This window comes from Coregonus lavaretus, assembly GCF_964263955.1.
Source record: "Coregonus lavaretus genome assembly, contig: HAP1_SCAFFOLD_288, whole genome shotgun sequence".
Classification (NCBI taxonomy): Eukaryota; Metazoa; Chordata; class Actinopteri; order Salmoniformes; family Salmonidae; genus Coregonus; species Coregonus lavaretus.
The window spans coordinates 129,965-148,696 of NW_028165217.1; the positions used below are offsets into that span (position 1 = coordinate 129,965).

The following is an 18,732-nucleotide window of genomic DNA, read 5'->3' on the forward strand; positions in this document are numbered from 1 at the left end:
GGAACATTGACTAAAATAGTAATTATTTAACTAAGGTAGTGTTAGGAGAGACTAATGGCAGATGTTAGTACACCTTCCTCACATACGGATTCAGCAGAAAGACATCATCCAGCAGGGTGATTATGGCATCAGAGATGAAGACGAATACGAGCAGAAACAACGATGAAGATGAATCCAGAAGACGGAAGAAAACCGAGATGTCTGGGAACTTAAGGAGAAGAGGATGATGATGATGAGAGGTCATGGGTGGAGGTGACTCTGTGATCAGAAGGAAGTGACTCTGTGATCAGAAGGAAGTGGCAAGAGAGGAAAGAAGACATGGATACTAGAGATTTCATCTCTTATGAAAGTTGAAGGTACAAGAGAGGAAAGACGAAATGGAGAAATGGAAGAAGTAACACGACTGGATGAAGACCTCAAGAATTGAAGGAAAAGAATAATACAGTGAGGCTAAAGGAAAGGCCACGGGTAAGAAGATGATATTTCAAGAACAGAACTTAGAAGATAACCGTTTGAAGAATACTGATATGTCAACGACGAGAAGGAACAGGACGAAGAAAACTCTATCAAATACAACTTATAACTGGTGGTGGAGAAGACGAAAAGAAGTGTTGGTTATGAAGAATCAGAGTGAATCAACTCAACAATCACTGTTACAGCTTTAACTGAACAATATCAAAGGCAATTGTACCAACCAAGGGGGGACCAGATGTTCCATATCGACTGTCAGTTTCTGGACAGACACAGAATTGGAGAAGAAGAAACAGAGGAAGATCAACGAGCAAGTGAAGATCATCTGTGCTTCAGGTGAACACTAAATATTCGAGAGTGCCGAGAATATCCGGAAGGGGTGCATTGCTGAGAGCATCGATTAGAGAAGAAGAGAAAATAGCTAACAGTTGAAACAACTGACAATTAGAAGTGATAGTGAATAGGGGTAAACTTATCTGTGTTCAGCCTAAAGAGGTTAAACATCTCATTAATTGATAACTAATTAGGATAGGGATTTGAGGTAGTACTTACTCTTCAAGTACTAATATTAGAAGATACTGTTATTGTAGTGTTGGGAAGAGAATTGAAGCGTACAATAAAGATGTACACTAGACGACTGACTGTCTGGTAGCATATTTTAAAAAGTAGGGTTTTTGGGGAATCATTTGCTTAAAAGATAAATATCATAGGAAGGATGATAATGTATTAGATTGCCTGTTAGACAATCTGTCTGGGAAAAAACTTAATAGGGGTGGCTGTTATTTTGGGTTACATTCTTACACTAAGAGATTTGAGGTTAGGCTAAAAGGTGTTTAGTCGGTTTTGCCAAGTCTGTGTGTAATGAGTCAGAAGCAGGTGGGGAACTTTCCCAATCACATATTCTAAAAATTTGGTGGTAAGAGATTTTGTCCATAAGTCAGGGGGAAAGGTTTTAAATGTTATGAGAGAAAAGATTAGATTAAAATAAGTTAGGGGTAGGATAGGTTGAAAGAACTCTGAGACAGTAAGCTAAGTTTCAAAGTTAGTAGTAAGACAGAGAGAGAACAGTGAGGAAGGACATTTTAAAGTTTAGTGGGAAGATATGGTAGGAGTTTAAATCGGTTAGGAGCAGATGCATTGAGAAAGTATGTGTTGCTGAATGATTTGAGGGTGATTGAGTATCTATATTTACAGTTTCCAGTAGGGAGATCAAGGTCATTATAGGTGTATTTTGTTATAATCAGGAGGTTTAAAGTTTAGAGGTAGAACTGAAAGGGGGAAAAAGTGACACTAGGGGTGATAGATGGAAGTACAAGGAAGGAGTTCAAAGTCTTATGGGAAAACTAGGAGTAAATAAGGACATTAACACTTCAGTTTATTAGAACAACAGGGAGAAGCAATTTAACTCTTTCAACATTGATAGGTATTAAAGTCATAAACATATTGCATTTGATTATAAGGGAACCAGTACAGCACCAATTTTAGGGGGAAAAATACTTATTAGGGTTTAAGATGGGGACGTTTCTCTCATATGGAGAGATAAATATGGAGAATAAGTATTGTTATCAGGACCAGGAGTAGAAGGAGGTATAGTTTGGAATAGGGTTAGGAGTGACTGTTCACTTATGTTGCGTAATATTATAGAGAAAGGTTAGGGAGAATATATGTGTACTTATTTAGGGCAAGCATTAGAATTTGTTTCGGTTAGGAATTATTGGTTAAAGGGCAATGTAATTCATAAAGTAACGCTTATAATGGAAGATTTGAAGTCTGTGGAAGTTTTCACAGTCATTGAGGGAGTTCAGGAGGAGTAGAACTGAATGGACAGTAGTCACTCCAACAGTAGATAATACACAGAGGATAATGGGAAATTTTGCATTAGAAGTAATTAGGGTTGATACAGCAGCTAAATCAACTACTTTAAGGGTAACTTTGGAAGGGATTAATGATACTATGGCAATAGCAAATATAGGAGTATGATACTGACAACAATTGTTCTGAAATTAAAGAGGTAGCAAGAGGGACTCAGGAGGTTATGGTACGAATGGGGTTAAAATAGAGCAGATAGAAACAATATAGATTAATCTGAAATGGAGAATAGAGATTCATCATGGAAGCTGCAGTATGGGGTCTTTTGATTTTGATGACAGAGGGGGGGGGCATCTGATCAGTGCTGCTCGTTCCTCTGTTGTGGAGATTAGAGATAGATTAACTCATTCTGTAGGGTCAGTGAGGAATCTTGAGGGTTGATGTCTGTTGGGGATGCCAGCCCAAGACGTGTTAGACGGTCGCGCGGCCTCTGACGGGTGTGGGTAAATGTTATGCTTTGTCATGACTGTGGTATCGGCAACAGTCATTGACCGATAAAATAATGTAGTTGTCAGACCAGTAGGGTTTAAGTGTTCTTGGGTGAAAAGATTACCCTATGAGCATTGGTTAGAGGGAAAGTAAAATCAGGTAATTGCAAACCCTGAAGTATTCAGGTGAAATATTGAGGGCTAAAAGTTGTGTTTGTTCTAATAAAACATATGAGGTAAGGGGTATGTTTATGGAAAGATCAGATTGGGATGTTAGATGATAACTTTGGATAAGCATGACCTTAAGGGTAGTAATGACAAATAATAGGTTACTTTTTATATATCAGGTAGTAAGAAGAGCAGGACTTTGATGGTTAAAAGATTAGCTTTTGACTGACAATGTGACTATGGGAATTTTAGAGGATGAGGGGAAATTATGATAGAGTATATTCTTACCCTATGGGGATAGGATGTTGTTACAGGTCAACGTTGAGGCTTCCATATGAGGTTTTACCATTATAAGAGGGATAGCATTGGATACAGCTAAATCTAGGGTTAAAAGGGTGACATTACATTTACATTTTGGTCATTTAGCAGACACATGGCGACATGTCATAGTCTTCAAGCCTATCATTGAAGAATAAGTTTAAGGGAGAAGGGGGGACTTCATTCATGGTATGGTGTAACATTTGGGAAGATAATAAGCTTTGATAACACTGTGTGATGTTTGTACTGACTTTTGAGAAAGTTATGAGATTGAGATAGGTTGGAGAAGTGGTGCCTGGAGACAACACTCAGATGCCGGTGTTGACTGTTCCGGATCTGGACGAAGACGGACGAGGGGGTCTAGATGGACTACTGAATGGATAAATATCATTTTGGATTATTTTATGATTTTTCAAATTGGTTTTTCAATATTAGTATGATTTTTAGTGTGATTTATGAATCAAAGGGGGGAATGGATAATGTGATTCATGCATCATTTATGTATCATTTTTTTTAATTCTTAGGTGAAATGGAGGTTTAATTTGAAAGTGGTTGTTTTGCAAAGGATACTGTTTGGTCGTTTATTTTCTTGTCATTCCAGAAGCATGTGGGAGAAGCATGTGGAGATTGGAATACTCAAACAAAGACAATATGACTGGAGGAGAGGAAACAAGGATGGTGTGGCTGATTCCATCATCAACAAGTCCATTGGAAGAGGACACTACAGGAAGAGGAAGTGTAGTGGACTACATTCCAGTGTCTGCAATGAAATATAGACATATTTGATGTGTAATACATAATTGTGTCATATTCTTAGGTATTGATTTTAGTAGAATTATGTTTGATGTTATTGAATGCAGATGAGGATCGTAGATGCTTTTGTTTATTTCGATGGGGTTAGGGACAGAATGTTTAAGCAGGGAGAGATTCCCTTTCAGGTCCTATGGGTTGACCAGCCTGAGAGTGGATATTTATGGATAGGATTTTGTTTACATGGGTATTTAATTACATCATAGTTTCAAATGCATTTACATGAGTTATGAGGTTATCTGGAGTACCGACGGTGGTTGCCTGGGGCAGAGGGACGGTGAGAGAATTTTACTGTCTTGATTGATATGGATGGATGGCTGCTGGACAGTTTTTCGCTCTCACACTCCATAGAGATTTATTCATAATTCATAGTAATGTGTTCATACTTCATAAACAGTTGTTCATATGTCATAGTAATGTATTTATACTCCATAGAGATTTCTTCATGGGTCATAGTAATGTATTCACACTTCATAAACAGGTATTTCATAGAAAGGTATTTACACTCTAGAGGAGAATGTTTTTGGGTTTAAGGTTAAGAATATTCAATGACATAAATGGTTATTAGTCATAATCTTATTCGGTTTGTTTTCGAGACGTTTATTTCGTCTCGAAAGGGGGGAATATCGTATCTGAAGATTATGCCTTTGTTAAATGTTTTTCATGACGAAATGGAATGTTGGTTATGTTAGTATAATGTAACATATAATAGACAGGAAGTGTATTGTAAACTGGCCAGCAGAGGGAGCCATCTTGGTGCATTGGTTATAAATAGGGGTACACGAAGAAGATAGGACAGAGCAGACATTGGAATTGGAGGACACTGCTCTCCGGGTGTCATGTCACCTGTTACTCATGCTGAAGCTTGTGATCTGAATAAACCTTATGATCAATGTTCAGTATGAGCAGACTCCCTTTTGTTCATCAGCAAGGACGACCAACATTCATCATATACGACAGAAACTACTATGTCTACAAGTTTGTCCATCCAACAGCGTGCAGCTTGGCCTACTGTGCAGGTATGTACCATCGTAATGTTCTTGTCACTGACTTTTAAAGACAATAATGTTTAAGACAATAGTGTGTGGAATTCTCTATCAAGAATGTTTAAGACAATAGTGTGTGGAATTCTCTATCAAGAATGTTTAAGACAATAGTGTGTGGAATAACCTAACTAGTCACACCAAATCCATGAACCCCCCTCCCCTCTGCTGTTCCAGACGTCAACACCAAGGTGTGTTCTACCTGTAGAAACGATGAGACCTGTATGAGTGACAACAAGATCAACTGGAGGTGCAAGAGGAAAGGTGAGTGTTAAGAAAAACACATCTTACTCCTTAGTGTATATACAGTTTGTTGTGTCAGGACCATGGTGGAAGGCAAAGGTGTACAATGTATTGTAGTTGAGTTTCTTAATGTCTGTATTTTTGACAGTATGGAGTACTCATGCTCATATTGACTGATAGTAACTCTATACCTTGTTTTTTCTCTGTCTCTTTCATTCTCTCTCCATTCTCCCTCTCAGTCACCCTCCTCTCATTTTACTCTCTCAAAGAGAAATCTTCTACAGCTATCCCTAAACCCACAACTACAACAACTACACTTGTACCAAAAACCACCACCAAAACTAGAGTACTTGAAACTACCACTACAACTCGAGTACCTAAAACCACCACAACTAGAGTACTTGAAACTACCACTACAACTCGAGTACCTAAAACCACCACAACTAGAGTACTTGAAACTACCGCTACAACTCGAGTACCTAAAACCACTACAACAACTCGAGTACCTAAAACCACCACAACTAGAGTACTTGAAACTACCACTACAACTCGAGTACCTAAAACCACCACAACTAGAGTACTTGAAACTACCGCTACAACTCGAGTACCTAAAACCACTACAACAACTCGAGTACCTGAAACCACCACAACTAGAGTACTTGAAACTACCACTACAACTCGAGTACCTAAAACCACTACAACAACTCGAGTACCTGAAACCACCACAACTAGAGTACTTGAAACTACCACTACAACTCGAGTACCTAAAACCACTACAACAACTCGAGTACCTGAAACCACCACAACTAGAGTACCTGAAATGAACACAACAATTAGAGTACCGGAAACCATCACGAAAACTCGAGTACCTGAAACTACCACTACAACAACTCAGGTACCTGAAACCACCACTACAACAACTGGAGTACCTGAAACCATCACCACAACTCAAGTACCTGAAACCACCACCATAACTCCAGTACCTGAAACCATCACCACAACTCTAGTACCTGAAAACACCACCACAACTCCAGTACCTGAAACTACCACTACAACAACTCCAGTACCTGAAACCAACAATACAACAACTGGAGTACCTGAAACCACCACCACAACTCCAGTTACTGAAATTACCACAACAACGCGAGTACCTGAAACCATCACCACAACTCAAGTACCTGAAACTACCACTACAACAACTTGGGTACCTGAAACCACCACCATAACTCCAGTACCTGAAACCATCACAACAACTCTAGTACCTGAAACCACCACCACAACTCCAGTACCTGACACTACCACTACAACAACTCCAGTACCTGAAACCAACACTAAAACAACTGGAGTACCTGAAACCACCACCACAACTCGTGTACCTGAAACTACCACTACAACAACTCAAGTAACTAAAACCACCACCATAACTCCAGTACCTGAAACCACCACCACAACTCCAGTACCTGAAACTACCACTATAACAACTCCAGTACCTAAAACTACCACTACAATAACTTGTGTACCTGAAACTACCACTACAACAACTCCAGTACCTGAAACTACCACTACAACAACTCCAGTACCTGAAACCACCACTACAACAACTCCAGTACCTGAAACCACCACTACAACAACTCCAGTACCTGAAACCACCACTACAACAACTCAAGTACCTAAAACCACCACCATAACTCCAGTACCTGAAACCACCACCACAACTCGTGCACCTGAAACTACCACTACAACAACTCAAGTAACTAAAACCACCACCATAACTCCAGTACCGGAAACCACCACCACAACTCCAGTACCTGAAACCAACACTACAACAACTGGAGAACCTTAAACTACCACTACAACAACTTGTGTACCTGAAACTACCACTACAACAACTCCAGTACCTGAAACTACCACTACAACAACTCCAGTACCTGATCCACCACTAAAACAACTCCAGTAACTGAAACCACCACCACAACTCCAGTACCTGAAACTACCACCACAACGAGTACCTGAAATGACCACAACAACTAAAGTACATGAAACCATCACCACAACTCGGGTACCTGAAACTACCACTACAACAACTCAAGTACCTAAAACCACCACCACAACTCCAGTAACTGAAACCACCACCACAACTCCAGTACCTGAAACTACCACCACAACTGGAGTACCGTGTGGCTCAGTTGGTAGAGCATGGCACTTGCAAAACCAGGGTTGTGGGTTTGATTCCCACGGGGGACCAGTGTGAAAATGTATGAACGCACTACTGTACGTCGCTCTGGATAAGAGCGTCTGCTAAATGACGTGAATGTAAATGAGTACCTGAAACCATCACCACAACTCGAGTACCTAAAACTACCACTACAACAACTCGTGAACCTGAAACTACCACTACAACAACTCCAGTACCTGAAACCACCACTACAACAACTCCAGTACCTGAAACCACCACTACAACAACTCCAGTACCTGAAACCACCACTAAAACAACTCCAATACCTGAAACCACCACTGCAACAACTCCAGTAACTGAAACCACAACGAGTACCTAAAACCACTACAACAATTCGAGTAACTGAAACCACCACCACAACTAGAGTACCTGAAACCACCACAACAACTCGAGTACCTGAAACTACCACTACAACAACTCGGGTATCTGAAACCACCACTACAACAACTGGAGTACCTGAAACCATCACCACAACTCTAGTACCTGAAACCACCAACACAACTCCAGTACCTGAAACTACCACTACAACAACTCCAGTACCTGAAACCAACACTACAACAACTTGAGTACATGAAACCACCACTAAAACAACTTGAGTATCTGAAACAACAACCACAACAACACCTGAACCCAAAACAACAGCACCTGTAGCTGACACAACAACGACGACGACTAAGACCACTACCACAGCAGCCCCTAAACCTGCAACAAATACATCAACTCACACCATACCCGTCACCACCACCAAGGCAACACTATCACAGTTCCAGAGCTGGTGTGTGGGCGGAGCCTGGTACAGGTGGGTCTCAACAGGGTTTACCTGGAGGCTGCTGGTCTGAACGCTTCCACAGCTCACCTGGCCGACTCCAGTTGCTCCGCCCACCAGGAGGCCTACGGCACGGTGTGGTACCAGATGGCGTGCAGGGAGGTACGCTGTGGAAACACTTGGGAGATTAGAACACATTACCTCAATGTCTGACTGGAGGTTGTTCAATACTGGAAGAGTTTTGATGATTATTAGCTTGGTTTCCATCCAATTGGTGACAGATTTTCATGCGAATATTCTAAAACCTGCGAAAGAAAATATGCGTATTTTCCCACCAGTGGTGTGTTTCTACCAAACGGACTTGTTTCAGATAAAAATCAGTGGGTGACGATGTAGTGCTCACAAAATGTACTTTTTCACTTAAGTTTTCATGTACCAAATAAAATCTAAAGTTCAATGTGTTTCCATCTCATTTCCAACTCTACCGATAGTTTTGTCACAAAAACTGTTGCGTTAAATAGCAAATGTGCCTACTCTGGTCTTGGCACGTGCGTTCTAGCCAACAGCTCGCAGATAGCGGGTAGGCTAGTCTACATGATGAGATTATTATGGATAATAGCAATAATATTTTATTTGTCAAACAGCAGTCGAGCATTGATCATCATGTCACCGGAATAAGACCCTTGATATTTATTGGAAAGGAGCGTCAAGATCACAGTGCACTTTCACCACCCTGTGAAGTTCATCATAACTTATTTCATCTGGAGCCTAATAAACTGCCCAGCACAACCAAATAACTCTCAAGGGTACAGAATTACTTTTATTGAATATTGTAATGAATTTATGCAATACAGTGTGATTTCATTGTCCTGTATATGTTGTTTATACATAGACTTGCATTGTTTTTGAGGACTGATCATTTCCTCAAATCATTGTGTAAGTGCCAACCAAACCTGAGTTGCTGTGTGTGTTGCTGTGATCTGATGAAGACAATTAATAACTCTGATGATGATGATGCTCATTGTCTAATGATAGTCTATTTAGGTGTCTATTTGCCCTGCAGTAAACAGTTTGCGCCAGCAGGGGGTAATGTAGACTAATAAATAGACTAGCCGTGTCAAATGGACACCATGCGAGTTTTCCGTCCCTTCGTCATTTGACTTCGAACTGTTGCCTACTTATTTAGTTATTTCTTAATGTAGGCTATAAAGGGGCCATCTGCAGTTGCTACATCGATTTTTGAACTTAATGATAAACCCATTGATTACATTTTTTTCACATCAATTTTTTATTATTTCAATTCATAGGATTCATACAATACATACATTCACACACACATATATAATTATTATTTGCGGGGTGGGCATTCCCACCCGGCAATCTGATAGCATGTGTACCGTACAATCAATCATAAGATAAAAACTAATAAATACTAATAAATGACATGGTATATCTACTGAATAATACATGAAATACCCATTGATTCTTGAAGAATATATATTATAAATGCCTCATAACATGAGCTTAGTTCAACTGTTGTACCCCATCCCCATGTTTGTAAACAATGTAAATGTAAACAAACACTACTGCCCCAAAACATGGTTAAAATTATCATTTTGATATCATGGATGGTCAGTCCTTGCATCCATAGCTCTTTCTATGAATCAGAGTGGTTCTCTCCATCCCCATCCTTCACCTTAAACAGTGGTGGGGTGTACACTTTGTTATTGTTTCAACTGCAGATTACCCCTTTAAAACCGTGAGGCAAAATGCATTCAGGTGTTTTCTGTCTCTGGGCTAATTAGGGGCGTCTGTTGTGGGTAAACGTGTGCACTTTTTCGATTTTGTTGGAGCCATATATATTGTTTGTTACAAATATAATGCTTTCTCTGACCACATAGGGAACTTGCCTGCCCGCCCATTTGTTCAATGCCAAATAATACATTTTTTATTTAACTAGGCAAGTCAGTTAAGAACAAATTCTTATTTACAATGACAGCCTACACCGGCCAAACCCGGACGCCGCCCTATGGGACTCCCAATCAAGGCCGGTTGTGATACAGTGGGTCTGTAATGACGCCGTGGTCTGTAATGATACAGTGGGTCTGTAATGACGCCTCAAGCGCTGAGATGCAGTGCCTTAGACCGCTGCGCCACTCGGGAGCCCAATTAACATTGCATTTAGGGACACTTAAATTGAAATACATCTCTAACAAGAAGTGAGTGACTTGAAGTGTAAAACGAAGTAGAAGAATGGCTTCTTCCGAAAAGTCCTCACTCCTAATCCAATAATGGACTCTTTCCTACTGATCAACCTTTTGGCCTCAATCACTCTGCCACATTTTCTTTAATATCATCTGTGGACATAGATATTGGGACCCCAGTGATAACTCCCCTTAATCTAGCATAAACACCAGGGACATGGCTTTTAATCTTCTTCCCATTAAGCTTTTCCATTTTCAAAATATTATCTTGCTGAACCTGGCTACCACAAAATATTAACATATCTACCATTTCCAATGAACCGAGCATATTTCACTTCACCTACCTCTTTCTCTACGGCATTAGTTAGTCGGTGAGGGTGTAAGTGAGGCCCTGTGGTCTCATCAAACACAATCACTCACCACTTTCCACCACATCACTACTCTTGCTTCCTACCTTGGCCCTCTTAATGCTTTCTTTACTAGACGCTCCACTGCTTTCTGTATCATGATCTCCCTTCTTCCTATGTCTTTCCACTACCGCACATTCTGGTGCAAAACACGCTACACGGGCGCCTGGGCAAGATTAATCCAACCTACTCATTGTAGCTAAACCTAACCCTTTTCCTAACCTCATTCTCCTAGCCTGCTATATAAACAAATCATTTGTGTCGAGAAACGGTCAGTCTAATATAATCGGAACTGACCAAAGACAGGCACCAATGAGCGTTTCCTGATGTCAAGAAACGACCACATCAAGCACGTTTTGCAAGAAGAACGAGTTCCCTAATAAACCGGTTTATATGGCCACATCTGAAATTAGGCTACTGATGGGCCTTTTGATAAATGCAGAAAATCGCCAATCAAAATAAACCTTCTACCGCAGTGACCACGTTATTTTTGCGAAGACTGATTCTGAGTTAGGAGATATAAAGTGTATATTTTTACATTTACATTTTAGTCATTTAGCAGACGCTCTTATCCAGAGCGATTTACAGGAGCAATTAGGGTTAAGTGCCTTGCTCAAGGGCACATTTACGTCATTTAGCAGACGCTCTTATCCAGAGCGACTTACAAATTGGTGCATTCACCCTATAGCCAGTGGGATAACCACTTTACACTTTTTTTTGGGGGGGGGGGGGGGGGGGTGGAAGGATTACTTTATCCTATCCCAGGTATTCTTTAAAGAGGTGGGGCTTCAAATGTCAATGTATATGTTAATTCTTTCTAAAACGCATACTTTCAGTGTTTCCGAACGAACTCCACTCGCGTGTAATAGCGAGGCTTGCACATGCACATATCAAATACACCGCAGAAACGCAGATTAAACTGTTTTCATGTCCTAATCATTCGGAAGACTGCTCAGAAACCCAGGTGTTTTAATCAGCATATGCTTACTTCGATAGTGACCTTACGCCGAGTAAGGTACTTACATTACTAATGCCATACTCGGCCTTCACCCATAATCAGTTTAATATCAAATTATTAGTGCGCATGTAAACGTACTTCGTGATCGATTGACCGACAACCAATTACAATGTTGTTGAGGGAACATTGTGTCGAGTGGGCGGAGACAGAGCGACAGACAGACTGCTTCACAAACTCTGCTACTTTCTCACGGTCGCCCTAGTAGGATAACCTATTGTCACACTTCTGACCCTCGACATGTCAAACAACAACGCCAGCAGCAACTTGGTCATCGCGCAGAGAGTCGTGAAACAGCTGCGGTTGGAAGCCAGTGTCCGGAGGATCAAGGTAAAAAAATGATCATATTAACAACACTAGCACCAAACAAACACGGAAGAGCTGTAAACGACATTCCTGTCGCTGGGACAGCATAGCCGCCTTGAGCAGGCTAGGCTAGTGACGTGAAACAAAGTAGCAAACGCGAAGTTACAATGTTGCAAAGTTTGCTTAATGAAGTTGTCATGTTAGGTATAATGCAGTTATAAATGTTGCTGCCTTGTATCAATGTTGTCATGTTACAAATGTCTATTGAACAGTAGGCTAGCCTACATCGTCGCCTCCTGTCAGTAGGCTAATATTGTTGACAAAGTAGGCAAAAGTTGATGGAATTATGAATTACTATCCTATTTGATAGCCTTTATTATTTTGGTTATCGAGACAGTCCTAGGACCCTGGTCCTGTATCTGTGGCCTGCGGGGTAGAAAGCGTGAAATAGATTGAAAGTCAGAGTGTAGGCCTATCTTGGATGGGTCAGTTCTCAGTTCACTAACATTCCCACGGGCTAGTAATATTCCGAAGCCGGTTTTTCCTTCTCCAAGTAAACTTAGTGTTGCTAGGCTGCTTCTAGCTCCCGAAAACCATTCTCCGTATGTAGGGTTTTCAGCCATTATATTCGCCCACATTTGGCTCTGTGTATGTAAGCTACAATTCTGATGCTGTGTTTTAACGTCTGTTAAACAGTTTTCGAAACCTATGCTGATATGCCCCTTATCTTTTCTCAGGTAGAATCTTTGAAGAAAATAATATACAGTTACTGTAGCCATTATATTTTTGATTTGAAAGATTATTTCTAGCTGACATTAAAGATAAAGGCCATATCAGCATAAATTTCGAAAACCGTTTCGAAATCGACGATTATTGACGTATATCTCGATTTGGCCTCCACAATTGCGTCACAGCCTCTGTATAGAGACTCCAGAACTAATTTCGGATTAAGTATGAATCGGCTTTTACACACAGGTGTTCTGAGCAGCTAGATACATTTTACATTTTAGTCATTTAGCAGACGCTCTTATCCAGAGTGACTTACAGGAGCAATTAGGGTTAAGTGCCTTGCCTAAGGGCACATCAACAGATTTTTCACCTAGTCGGCTCAGGGATTAGAACCAGCGACCTTTCGGTTACTGGCACAACGCTCTTACCCACTAAACTACCTGCCGCCACATGTGCTAATTAGCTCCGTCTTCCGTCTGTCTTCCGTAAACAAGTGCTGTAACATGGACATATGGCCGTGTGGGAACACTAACCATAACTCTATAAAGTTGTGTAGTAATAAACATTGTGTTTTTATTTTATTTCTCGCTGATATGAAAGATGCGCTCCTTATGTTTCCAAAACAGTACTGCAAGCGATGCGTGTTAATGTTTAGAGCAAGCGTCGGGACTCCTAACAAACCTCCCCTGGTCAGAAGACATTTATCGTCAATAAGCGCTAAAGTAGTTAGCGTCTATGAGTGGGGCAGGCTACTTCCTGTACAGGGCATGAAGTACTCTCTTCTTTGCATTGGAAATCCAGCTGTAGCCCAACTGTAGTTTAGTCACTAGCAAATGTATTCAAAACTTCTGTGTTGAGATCTGTTACTATGGAAATGAGGCTGTGTAGTAGCAGCAGTGCACTATAGGTTTCAAGTTTTAATGTCACAGGCACAAGTACAGTGCAATTATTTATTAGAAGAAAAAAAAACACAAGAAATAAGAATAGGAAATATGAAAAACACGATTAAGTAAGTAGGTCAGCATTCTATATACAGGAAATATTTAAAGAGTCAGTTCCGATACCATATTTACAATGTGCAGGGATACTGGAGTGATGGAGGTAGATATGTATAGGGGTAAGGTGACTAGGCAACAGGATATAATATAAACAGAGTAGCAGCAGCTTGTATGTGAGTTGGTGTGCGGGGGTGTAGAGTCAGTATAAATGTATGTGCATATTATGTGCGAGTGTTTGTGTGTGTGTTGGAGTGACAGTGTGAGTGAGTGTGTACGGCCCTGTGAGTGTTTGTGTGTGTGTTGGAGTGACAGTGTGAGTGTGTACGGCCCTGTGAGTGTGTGTAGACAGTGCAGAGTTTGAATTAAAAGGTTAATAAAGATACAAGGTTAACTCGGTCCGTGTAGCTTTTTTGTTTGCTATTTCTCAGTCTTATTGCTTGGGAATAGAAGATGTTCAAGAGCCTGTTGGTGCCAGACTTGGTGCACCGGTACCTCTTGCTGTGCGGCAGCAGAGAAAATAGTCTATGGCTTGGGTGGTTGGGGTCTTTGACGATTTTCCAGGCCTTCTTTTCACACCGCCTGATATAGAGGTCCTGGATGGCAGGGAGCTCGGCCCCAGTGATGTACTGGGCTGTCCGCACAACCTTCTGTAGCACCATGCGATCCAGGGCGGTGCTATTGCCATACCAAGCAGTGATGCAGCCAGTCAATATGCAGTATGGACCCCTTGTTTACTCCATGTCACCTCACCACTGTGTCTACACCTGGAATGTATTAGTAGCATACAGGCCCGGTTTCCCAGATTAAGCCTAGTCCCGGACTAAAAGCATGCTCAATGGAGATTCTCTATTGAAAGCTCATTTTAATCCAGGACTAGGCTTGAGATGTGTCTGGAAAACCGGTCCATAGTGCATATAGCTCCTGTAGGTTTTCGCTCCAACCCCAGTTGTAACTAACCTGATTTCAACGTATCAACCAGCTAATTATTAGAATCAGGTGCGCTAGATTAGGGTTGGAGCAAAAACCTACAGGAGGGTATCTCTCCAGGAACAGGGTTGGAATGAAAACCTACAGGACGGTATCTCTTCAGGAACAGGGTTGGAGTGAACCTACAGGACGGTATCTCTCCAGGAACAGGGTTGGAGTGAACCTACAGGACGGTATCTCTCCAAGAATGGGGTTGGAGATCCCTGGTATATTGTATCTAGGGGCAGTTTCCCGAACACAGATTAAACCTAGTCCTGGACTAAAAACAGCTTTTAATAGACATTCTTCATTGAGATCACTGTCTGGTCCAGGACTAGGTTTAATCTGTGTCTGGGAAGCCGCCCCATAATACATCAGTCCCAGTCATATTTCTTCTTCGACTCTAATTTATTATTATTATAATTAACCCCAGGTGTCTCAGGCTGCAGTCGACCTGAAGAACTTCTGTCTGCAGAACGCTCACAAGGACCCTCTCCTGATGGGGGTACCCTCCAGTGACAACCCCTTCAGACCCCCCAAGTCCTGCAGCCTGTTCTGAGGTAGCCTACGACATCTTCATCCACTCTCCTCCTCTTCTTCCTCCTCTTCTCGGCAGGTCGCCTCGAGGTTAGAGCATTGGGCCAATAACTGAAAGGTTGCTGGTTCAGATACCGGAGCCGACAAGGTGAAATATCTGTCGCTGTGCCCTTGAGCAAGGCTCTTAACCCTAATGACTCTGGCCATGACCCCACTCCCTGCGGGTGTCACATTTACATTACACACTTGTGTGTGTAACAGGACAAATATTAGCACCCCCCCCAAATAATAATAATAATAATTATTATTATTATTATTACTACCTCTCTCTCTCTCTCCAGAGTCTTTGCAGCCTGTTCTAATGATGTACACCTTAGTCTCCTCTTCCTCTCCTCCTCTTTCCCCTCCCTTTCTCTTCTCTCCTCTCACACCTGTTCCTGTCTCCTCTCCTGTCTGTGTTCCAGTCTCCTCTCCTGTCTGTGTTCCAGTCTCCTCTCACACCTGTTCCTGTCTCCTCTCCTGTCTGTGTTCCAGTCTCCTCTCACACCTGTTCCTGTCTCCTCTCCTGTCTGTGTTCCAGTCTCCTCTCACACCTGTTCCTGTCTCCTCTCCTGTCTGTGTTCCAGTCTCCTCTCACACCTGTTCCTGTCTCCTCTCCTGTCTGTGTTCCAGTCTCCTCTCCTGTCTGTGTTCCAGTCTCCTCTCACACCTGTTCCTGTCTCCTCTCCTGTCTGTGTTCCAGTCTCCTCTCACACCTGTTCCTGTCTCCTCTCCTGTCTGTGTTCCAGTCTCCTCTCCTGTCTGTGTTCCAGTCTCCTCTCACACCTGTTCCTGTCTCCTCTCCTGTCTGTGTTCGTCTCCTCTCACACCTGTTCCTGTCTCCTCTCCTGTCTGTGTTCCAGTCTCCTCTCCTGTCTGTGTTCCAGTCTCCTCTCACACCTGTTCCTGTCTCCTCTCCTGTCTGTGTTCCAGTCTCCTCTCACACCTGTTCCTGTCTCCTCTCCTGTCTGTGTTCCAGTCTCCTCTCACACCTGTTCCTGTCTCCTCTCCTGTCTGTGTTCCAGTCTCCTCTCACACCTGTTCCAGTCTCCTCTCACACCTGTTCCAGTCTCCTCTCCTGTCTGTGTTCCAGTCTCCTCTCCTGTCTGTGTTCCAGTCTCCTTTCCTGTCTGTGTTTTAGGATGGGATAGATGCTGGTAAATTGGCAAATGTCAGATGCTCCTAATTATAATAATTATGTGTGGTTGATGATAGTGTTTTGTTTATTTACCATATCTCTCTCTCTCTCTCTCTCTCTGTGTGTCTCTCCCCCCCCTCTCTCCTCCCTCCTCTCTCTCTGTCTCTCTCTCCCCCCTCTCTCTCTGTCTGTCTGTCTCTCTCTCTCTCCCCTCTCAGTCTCTCTCTCTCTGTCTCTCTCGTTGCAGTAGCAGTCACAGTGTGTGAAGGAGGAGTTCTTGCTGTATGTCCTATGGAAGCCCCCTTTCCTCTCCTCAATGTTATCCTCTAGCCTGATCCCAGATCTGGCATGCTAAGGCACAACAATGACCATATAGGAGTTGGCAAGACAGCAAAAACAGATCTGGGACCAGGCTAGACAGTCCATGTATTAAGATAAAGCCTAGTTGTGCCATTATACATGTATGTTCAGGATGTTGATGTGATATCCTATTTGTTATGATGATGACATTGTATTAGGGTTGCAAAATTCCGCTAACATTCAGAAAATTCCCCAGTTTTCCAGAAATTCCTTTTGGAAGATTCCTGTAATCAGGAGGGGATAAGCAGAAAATCCAGGAATCCTCCACAGGAATTTCTGGAAAATCTGGCAAGCTTTGGAAAGTTAGTGTAGTTTTGCAACCCTACATTGTATCTATGCACTGTACGTTCCACCAGTATGATAGCCTCTGACAGGCAGACAGCCAGTGAATGTGCCTTTGATGTTGTCTCTGGCTGTGTCCCTGCTTGTATCCCAAATAGCACCCTATTCCATATATAGTGCCCTACTTTTGACCAGTGCCCTATGAGCCCTGATCAAAAGTAGTGCACTAAATAGAGTATAGGGTGCCATTTGGGATGCAAACTTATGTGTACAACGTATACAGCACAATAAGGAAGTGACCAACAATTGAATGTTTGTTTTAACCAGGGTATGTATTGATATTTAGCCTACAGTTCTAGCCTATTGGCCTACATGCTGTCAGTTCTATTGCTTGTGTTCCACATGCAGTATACTTCCTGGTACAAACTAACACATGGTACAGGTTGATATTATCAACCCAGGGATACAGAACCATATAATTAGAATATAGAATTCATGCAAAACACTACCCACATATCCCAAAATTGTAGTCTATACAAGAGACTGGTAGTTACATATTTCTTTTAAACTTTCGTCTACCTATTTTATTTAAGATTTTATGAAATACTCAACCTTTTTATCAAAGGTTTCGTTCCATTATGATGATGATACTGAAGTGATCTTAAATGTTAAATTGTTGTGCTCTCCTGTACCTTTTTAGGAAGATACTCCTGTCCTGGCCTTTCTCCCTAGAAATACCCCCCCCCCCCAGTAGCCTACATTCAGTCACCAATAACATTACAGCAAATGGGAAAGTATTTAAATAAGATAAACAACACTAACTTATTTCCAAATGCCACAGCTGGTCCTTCAGCTTGTTTCAGGTTACTGATTAGCCACATCATCACCATGGTGGCCATTTTATGATTCCATCAGCCTATGTTTCCTTTTTATCATTGAACAGTAACTGTCGAGCCTAGCTGCCTGCCTTAAATGATGAGTTTTAATTTGATACCTGATACACTGTCAATCCTCTGTTGTGCCTTAACTAACTTTGTAACTGAGTTTCCAGACCTAGTAAATCACATTTACAACTACGTGTGTGTGTGTGACTATTTTATAATAATAATAATAATAATAATAATAATAATAATAATATGCCATTTAGCAGACACTTTTATCCAAAGCATGCGTGCATAAACATTTTTTTTTTGTATGGGTGGTCCCGGGGATCGAACCCACTACCTTGGCGTTACAAGCGCCGTGCTCTACCAGCTGAGCTGGGTGGTTCTTTGGATAGATTGTTGATGCCTAAATGTTTTTGAAAGGCCTACTTCCAATGTGCCATCAAAACAAACATTATTTTTAGGTTAGAGGCCACTGCAAATGGGTGTACTTTTTGTTCTAGCCCAAACCGGTC

The 18,732-nt window shown here is 41.7% G+C and overlaps 1 protein-coding gene across 1 annotated transcript in view; it reads left to right on the top strand.

Moving 5' to 3' along the window:
• The window catches only part of LOC311116121 (uromodulin-like), a gene marked incomplete at both ends in the record, with an annotated part of 39,057 nt that extends 22,363 nt beyond the window's left edge, over nucleotides 1-16,694 (top strand). The window contains 7 exons of the mRNA XM_084191253.1: nucleotides 5,285-5,371; nucleotides 8,336-8,514; nucleotides 15,411-15,482; nucleotides 15,979-16,035; nucleotides 16,187-16,243; nucleotides 16,303-16,403; nucleotides 16,487-16,694. Of these exons, the coding sequence (XP_084047379.1) occupies nucleotides 5,285-5,371; nucleotides 8,336-8,514; nucleotides 15,411-15,482; nucleotides 15,979-16,035; nucleotides 16,187-16,243; nucleotides 16,303-16,403; nucleotides 16,487-16,694 (761 nt within the window). The remainder of the gene's footprint in view (nucleotides 1-5,284; nucleotides 5,372-8,335; nucleotides 8,515-15,410; nucleotides 15,483-15,978; nucleotides 16,036-16,186; nucleotides 16,244-16,302; nucleotides 16,404-16,486) is intronic.
• Nucleotides 16,695-18,732: the final 2,038 nt, after the last annotated feature.